This window comes from Oratosquilla oratoria, chromosome 27 (genome assembly GCF_046742065.1).
Source record: "Oratosquilla oratoria isolate Oo_2021 chromosome 27, ASM4674206v1, whole genome shotgun sequence".
Taxonomy (NCBI): Eukaryota; Metazoa; Arthropoda; class Malacostraca; order Stomatopoda; family Squillidae; genus Oratosquilla; species Oratosquilla oratoria.
The window spans coordinates 50,506,817-50,515,488 of record NC_134803.1 but is presented as its reverse complement, the minus strand read 5'-3'; the positions used below and the strand labels follow the sequence as shown (position 1 = coordinate 50,515,488).

Sequence of the window (8,672 nt, the reverse complement as noted above, 5' to 3'; positions counted from 1 at the left end):
ACCGATCCGGGCGAAGACGTTGACGTTCTCCTCCTCGGGAAGATGGTCCCTCGCTGGGTGTTCCCCGTGACCTTCGCCCTCATCTTCGTCGGGGCCATCCTCATCACCGTCGTCTGTCTTGTCGCCAAGTAAGTCCCCCTTGGATACGCGTGCGTGGTCGCAGGGACGAGTGGAGCCGTGGGGCCAACGGGCCTAGACCACCCACACTCAGGGTAATGGTGTCTGTGGGGGGAAAACTAGGTCTGTAGGAAAATTAAACAATGAATGTATATAAAAATGGCATTACCGATGTGTGTACAAATATACATTGACATGTATATTTCCTATACATACATATATACATATATATATATATATATATATATATATATATATATATATATATATATATATATATATATATATATATATATATATATATGGGGAACCGTGTATTTACCTTTTTGACTTAACTGCAAAGCTGTACGCAGAAGTTCTACGACCTCTCACTCGATATTGGCATACCACACAGGGTCGGGTTCCGAACGAGCGACAGCGAGCATGAAGGAACCGCATGGAAGAAGGGCGCCCTCTACCAGATCTATCCACGATCTCTCTTCGACGCCAAGTTCGACATGGAAGGCACGGGCGATCTCCAAGGTAAGCTAGCGAGGTCTTGTCCACATCGAATATTTTCAGAGTGATCGTCAAGCATGACTCTCGTAAGACTCCCCGTTGGGAGTGCTTGACTCCATAAGTGTTATACTCCCAGTGCTTTATGTAAGACCCTGAAATAGGGAAGAATTGATTTACCAACAGAATGGTTAACGAATGAAATAGACTTAGTTACCATAAGTTGAGCGCTGAAATAATTGGTTATTGAAAAGTTGAGATAACTTTATGTACAAGGATGGTAGGTAGTAAGGGACATGGAACTACCTGGTGTAGGACTTAGGGTCTCTTGCATTCTTCCCCCCCCCCATTCTTGCGTGAGTTCGTCGATTTGCAACCCCCCCACCCCGTTCCCCCACCTCCTTACAGCGACGGATTGGATGATGAATCCTTGGCGACAGGCGAGGCACAAGGAGCGAGTACCAACCGTTAGGTAAAAGGTTAGAGACTTCTTACATATCATCTTTTATATTTTCGAAGCTTCGAGCCCAAGAAAAATTTATCCTTGAAAGAAAAAAGATGAAAAAATAAAAAAGAAGAAGAAAATGTTTATTCTTCTTCGCGTGTTTGCTCAGACGTTCGGGTGTCTTCGACCTCTCCGACGGGAGGCGCTTCGCTCCGATGTCCCCTTAACGGGACAGTAGTCTTCTGGTCCCCTTCCGTGCCGGGTGTTACTTTTCCACCTATTCAGGCTGTCGCCAGGCGATTTTAATCGTTTCACCCATTAGGTAACACAGGCAGGGATCACCCCGTGTCAATGATCTCCATTAAGACAACTATCATGACTGAGTCATCATAGTTAAACCTTTACGTGTTTTGTCCTGGCTGTCGCTAGGCGATTTTATTCACCCCAGAAAAAACTGGACGTGTTACGTCACGCCAGGTGACGTCATGAGGTCTTGCCACGCAACGATCGATTCCGCAGCAATGCAAACACGCATTACGTCAAAAGGCGCCGCCGCGTCGCTCTCTCTCTCTCTCTCTTTCCCTTCTCTCTCTCTCTATATATATATATATATATATTTCTCTTGCTTTCGTTGTCTCCTGTCTCTCTTGCTGTCTCTCTCCCTCTCTCTCTCTTCCTATCTCTTCTGGCTCTCTCTCTCTCTCTATCTCTTTCACTATCGGCCGAAACGCAAATCAAGTCCTGGACCTGGTAAGGATAGAAACGCTGGAGAACTATAGTTCTTCATCTCTTCAGCTGCAGAACGGTTCATGTTGATGGGGGTCTGCAACCTGCGTTGACATTCTTTGTCAGACGAGCATTTACTTATACGTATATCTATTTATTTATTAGTTTGTTTAGGTATTTATTTTTTATTTATCTAATTTATTTACATATTTATTTATTTATTTATTTTTATGCGTTTATCTATCTATTCATTTACTTATTATTTTTTGTTCTGGGCAAGCTACCCATTTTGTAAGGATAATGAACGATTTCTCTACTTAATCAATCAATCAATTAATCAATCAGTCGATGTGAAAGATGTATTTCCTGTTCTTCGGTACGACTCCAGAGCTCCAGAGGCTCTGTCGGTCGCCCGCGTCGTTTCCTCCCCTCCACCTCAGCCCCAACTCCGTAGGACAACAATGACGGTGCGCACGGTCCTCCTCCTCCACCTCCGACCTTCACTTGTCTTTCACCAGGTATTTGTCCGCTCGAGAGTCGTGGGGGGTAAAAGGGGGGAGAGAGGGGGGGAAGAGAATCTTTGCGGGCGTTCTCATCGACTCGCCCATGCCTGTGGAAACCTTTACATATCTAAACGTATTGGATGAGCTTGAGAAAAGTGAGTTGAACGTGCGAACGCTTGCGCGCTGACACATGCAGTGCACACACACACACGCACACACACACGCACACACACACACACACTCATATGCACTAAGACAAACAGGTGGGGAACGAGTTGTGTGTGTGTGTGTGTGTGTGTGTGTGTGTGTGTGTGTGTGTGTAAGGTACATTACCCAATAGATCGGGTCATATATGTCCTTTGAGCTCTCATCCGGGAGAGTAATAACTGTCGATCATGTGTCCAACACATGATCCAAGACCGTGGTGAATCACACACACATACAACACGTGCACAACAAATTCATACTTCACCCTGATTGCTCCATGGAGCTTATCTGTCACTTTTCCTTGTTCTACACCAAATGCATCCTCCTCCCCCTCCTCTTCTTCCTCCTCCTCTTCCTCCTCCTCCTTCTGCGTGTGTGTGTGTGTGTGTGTGTGTGTGTGTGTGTGTGTGTGTGTGTGTGTGTGTCTGTGTGCTTGCGCGCGCATTTTTCTCGAGTGGTTCATTATATCTATTTTTACGTCCATCGAGGCATAGGTATGTCTTTCTATTGTCTTGCGTTGCAGGACCAGAACACTGTTAAAGTTGGTTATAACTTACTCCTTGATTACGTTCGTCAATGAATTTTTATGTCAAAACCTTTCTTTACCATTCACGATGTTCTGGCTGCCGCTAGGCGATTTCATTCAACCAAGGGAAACCACACACACACACGCACACACACACACACACACACACACACACACACACACACACACACACACGCACGCATGCACATCTGCAGGGAAAAGAATGAATACATTATACACTGCCTGTCTGTCCATCTCTGTCTGTCTGTCTGTTCATCTGTCTGTCTGTCCTTTGAGCCAAGTCTCTTTTTATTGGCAATTCACGATGACCTCAGCATCGGTTAGAGAACAAACAATGATGAGCTCGCGGGTTTGTCATCGTAGCCCCTATCCCTCTGAGGACCTCGTGGATGAACGGTCATCCCTGGCACCCGCCTCATCGCTTGGATCAGAGGCAGTGCAGCGAGACACAGCTATTTCGATTGCTCTGTCACTGACTCATGGGTCCAATCCGGCAATTATTTGTACTGGTCATCATATGAAGACATATGTTTGTATGTGTGTATGTATGTATATATGCATGTATGTATGTATGTATGTGTGTGTGTATGTATATATGCATGTATGTATGTCTATGTATATATGCATGTATGTGTGTATGTATATATATATGCATGTATATATGTATGTATATATGCATGTATGTTTGTATATGTGTATGTATATATGCATGTATGTATCTGTGTATGTGTGTATGTATGTATATATACATGTATGTATGTATGTGTGTATGTATGTATTTATGCATGTATATATGTATGTATGTGTGTATGTATATATGCATGTATGTATGTATGTATGTGTGTGTATGTATGTATAAACCCTGCCATGCCGGTTTGCACTTCATCTTTTAACCTGGCTGCCACCAGACTGACTTATTCATTATCTGTAGGAACCCCAGAGAGCGAAGGAGTAAAGAATGTTGCCTCCGGTATCCAGAGGAAGTGGAGGAGGTGGTGGATCAGAGGATGGATGAGAGGAGGCATCGATGAGTGTGAGGGGGGTGGGAGACGGGGAGGAGGGGACGGGGCCCGACGGCGGCAAGGACGGCAGGATAAAAGAGTGTGACCTCACCAAAGCGAAGTTCACTCCGAGAAAGGTATTTGCTGTAAGCACACGTCCTCCTTGGTCCTTGTGCAGGGAAGATTCGACCATCCTCCCTCTCTCCATGGTCTGCAGAGTCCTGGAGTCCAGGAATCCAGGAGTCCTGGAATCAGCAGCGAACGGTCGGTAGTCGGAGAGTTTCTGTTTCGTTTTTTGGGACGTTGTGCTGGAAAACAAAGAAACTGGAAAAGAACACGCGGTGCGGGTTTTAAAGAAAAGAAGGAAGAACGTGCCAGAGAGTGTTGGTGACAGGGGGAGAACCATTAAACGAGGAGGAGAACCGAACTATTGACCAGAAAAAGAACAAAAGTTTCGGAAGACAAAAAAAAAAAAAAAAAAAAAAATGGCACTGGTCAGCCTCTTCGGTAGCTCATTTCTCTTCTCGTGCTGCAGATTTTCTCCTCCTCCACCTCCTCCTGTGAGATACGAAGGGCTTGTTACTCAGCCAGACCCTCAGCTCTCTCGCTCCGCGTCCCCCTCGAACTCGGGTCTGCAGCAAGGGCGACTTATGCCCACGGTTGTGGTTGTTCCTGTTGGAGTCGTCGATCCGAATCCTTATCCTCTCTATGGTTTGCCTTCGGTGACCTCTGGCTACTCCAAGAACCGGAGGGAAGAGGCGGAATTCAGAGGAGGAGGAGGAAGAGAAGAAGGAGGTTTTTGGAACCCCTTCCTGACGCTCGGCCTCCGACGAAGGGACGAACTCAAGAGCCCTGACTTCGTGGACGGAATCTTCTGGAGCCCAGAAGGAGGAATCGGGGAAAGGACTTCTGCAGCAGACTACACCTCGGATAGGGACACCTTCCCCCTTTCCGGAGACAGAGGGATCCAGCCGTCGCCTGTCTTGCTCCCGTCGACCTTCGAATATATCGAAGGCCAAGGCAGTGCGGGAGACAGGAAGGAGAACCCAGGAGGACCTCGATTGACCGTGAAGGAGGACCAGGCCCTCGAAGAACCCGAACTATCCCCTTTCTCCGCGGGCGTAGGAACCAACCCTAAGGACGTAGGCACCAGACCTTTCAATGTCTTGGTCCCACCGACCTTCGAGTATACTTTCCCCTACGAAACTCGAAGCACTGAAGAAGAGGAAGAAGAAAAAGAAGAAGAAGAAGAAGAGGGAGAAGACAAAACGAGTGTAATCAAGTTAACCGAGGCTGATGACCTCTTTGTCGCCCAAGTAGATAAATTTCTTTACTCCTCGGATGAAGAACCTAACCCTTTCAGTGTCTTGGTTCCGTCGACCTTTGACTATACTTTCCCCCACAAAAGTCGAGGCACTGAAGAAGAAGGAGGAGAAGAAGAAGAAGAAGGAGAAGACGAAACGAAGACCACACGTGTCACCGAGTTAAGTGAGGCTGATGACATCTTTACCGCGCAACTAGACAAATTCTTTTTCTCCCCGGACGAAGAACCTAACCCTCTCAGTATCTTGATTCCATCGACCTTTGACTACAGTTTCCCAGCCGAAAGTCAAGACGGTGGGAACAAGCAACAGGAAGACGAGACGGTAATCGTGGTTCGTCCGGACAGTGCTGAGGACCCACACCAGTTGGACTCGGATGTGAACGTCACAGACCCGACCCGTTCATTCCACGAAGTGATCAACGTCTACAATCCCGAGAACATGACGAACGTGACCCAATCGCTCCTCCCGCACAACGAGACGTTCCTCGAGGTCAACTGCACCGAGGACGACTGCACCGGTACGGAGAGCGATGTAATCGTGATCATAAAGAATCCCAAGGAGGAGAAGGAGGACCACAAGGGTCAGAGTGAGACTGGGCACGAGGTGGGCGACAAGGAGGTAGAGGAAGGCAGCGGATGTGGAAGTTCGTGTCACGATGGGGAGACTCCCCACGGGGACTCCCAGGTGGCCACCGACACTGAAGAGGAGTCAACTACGACCACGAGAGATCCGCCCACGACCACCGAAGTGCCGCATTCTGGCGGAGACGAAGAGTATACGACGGAGATTAGGATAGATTCCAACGAAGAAGATAATGTAAGCACCGAGGCACCCAAAGAAGTAGTGGCCATTACCGAAGGCATTACTGACCATGACCTCAGGGTACCCGAGGTCACGTGGGGGACTGACGAGGACCCAGGGATCGCTACGACGACCCATTTGTTTGCTCTCGATGACCTGCCTCCCCGGAGGACCCCGCCACCGACCGGACACTCGGCCTCGAAGTGGTGGACTTCGATTATCTATCAGATCTACCCGAGGTCCTTCGGGGACCACAGCGGAAGCGGAACGGGAGACCTGAAAGGTAATGTTACTCGCAACAGGCCTAGTGTTTGCTGAAATTCAGGGAAACCTATAATTTCACTTAAAGCAGTAATAACATTAAGAGTCAAGTAATTGTAACAGTAATAGCTGTAGATACACGTACACGCGCGCGCACACACACACACACACACACACACACACACACACACACACACACACAAACACACACACACACAAACACACACACGTTCAATTCCGTATGAAACTTTGCGAGTGGGACTATGTTTATAACTAACCGTGGGAAGTGCTTGAGTGTGTTTAGTACTGTGGACGCGTCCAGAGGCGGATGTGGGCTCGAGTAAGACACGTGGCTCTGCGTAGGCAGAGGAATGATGATGATGATGATGACTTGGAGGAGTTGAAGGACGCCAACTCACTCTACCCTTGTGAACCTGGGCTCATCCCTTTCCTTCTATCTTTCTTTCTTTTCCTTCTATATTTCCTTCTTCCTTCATTCTTTTTTCTTTTTTTTTTCCTTTCTTCTCACCTTTTTCTTTTTTCGTTCCTTTTATCTTTGTTTTAATTCATTTTCTTTCTTCTTCCTTTCCTTCCATCTTTATTTCTTCCCTTCTTTCTTTCTCTTATTTTTTCTGTCTTTCTATTCCCCTAACATGGTGTGACGTCACGGCTCATTTCAGCCAACATCTTAAGAATTCCGGAGCGTCACGCCATCGTCGTGCCAGGTGCTGACACAGCTCTTAAACCTGCCGGCGCCGGCGCCAAGCTATCTCCTTCATTTCCGTCGCCCTGTGGCGCCAGTCAGAATAAAACGAACGAAGTGCCACCACGCTATAGACAATCCCGGTGAGATAAAATGTGTTGAATATTTTGCATCATTTAATTATTCATATGTCCAAAATTGATAATTGATGTGCGATTGATGAGGAGCAGGGGATGAATGAGGGGTGCTTAATGTGCTGAGATCCTCTATTCTTATGCAAAGAGACCCTAAGATAGAGAATCAGATAGCATAAGAAACGGAAAACAGAGGATCGGATAGGATAAGACGCGGAAGTAGAGGGTCAGGTAGCGCAAGGCGAAGAAAACGTAGGATTGGATAGCAATAGACGAAGAAGACGTAGGATTGGATAGCAATAGACGAAGAAGACGTAGGATTAGATAACAATAGACGAAGAAGACATAGGATTGGATAGCAATAGAAGAAGAAGACGTAGGATTGGACAGCAATAGACGAAGAAAACGTAGGATTGGACAGCAATAGACGAGGAAGACGTAGGATTAGATAACAATAGACGAAGAAGACATAGGATTGGATAGCAATAGAAGAAGAAGACGTAGGATTGGACAGCAATAGACGAAGAAGACGTAGGATTGGATAGCAATAGACGAAGAAGACATAGTATTGGATAGCAATAGACGAGGAAGACGTAGGATTAGATAATAGACGAGGAAGACGTAGGATTGGATAGTAATAGACGAAGAAGACGTAGGATTGGATAGCAATAGACGAAGAAGACATAGTATTGGATAGCAATAGACGAGGAAGACGTAGGATTAGATAATAGACAAGGAAGACGTAGGATTGGATAGTAATAGACGAAGAAGACGTAGTATTGGACAGCAATAGACGAAGAAGACATAGTATTGGATAGCAATAGACGAGGAAGACGTAGGATTGGATAACAATAGACGAGGAAGACGTACGATTGGATAGCAATAGACGAGGAAGACGTAGGATTGGATAGCAATAGACGAGGAAGACGTAGGATTGGATAACAATAGACGAGGAAGACGTAGGATTGGATAGCACAAAAAGCGGAAGGTAGAAGATCGGGTAGCATAAGATGCTGACATGACAAAACAAACGAATCATGGAAGGCTGCGTTTCATTGACAAACAATGACTGGATGTTCTACGATGTCCTTATTTGTTACAAAGATCTTCGGGCTCCTTAGTGCCATATAGTCTCCAAGGATAGAAGCGCTAGTTACCGAAGACGAAATAATGATAATAATAGTAATGATGATGACAATAGTAATACATACACACATACATACATATACCAGAGGCCTTTTTCCCCCTTATAAGGGAGGTAGCCAAAAAACAAAGGCATAAAAACCACTCCCACCCATTCCATCCCTATCATACTCCACTCCCCTCCACCCTCGTCTCTCCCTCTTATTTTGGCACCTCCCTTATAATAATAATAATAATAATAATAATAATAATAATAATAATAAT

The 8,672-nt window shown here is 46.1% G+C and overlaps 1 protein-coding gene across 2 annotated transcripts in view; it reads left to right on the top strand.

Annotated features, from left to right (window-relative positions):
• Positions 1-8,672, top strand: part of LOC143040047 (maltase A3-like) — a 41,961-nt gene that overhangs the window by 8,206 nt on the left and 25,083 nt on the right. The window contains exons 2-3 of one of the 2 annotated variants that reach the window (XM_076210651.1): positions 1-128; positions 512-639. The exon at positions 1-128 is cut by the window's left edge and continues 199 nt beyond it. In XM_076210651.1, the coding sequence (XP_076066766.1) occupies positions 43-128; positions 512-639 (214 nt within the window). In that variant the 5' untranslated portion in view covers positions 1-42. Of the gene's footprint in view, positions 129-511; positions 640-4,327; positions 6,451-8,672 lie in introns of those variants that run through there. The other variant, XM_076210650.1, reaches the window with a different exon arrangement.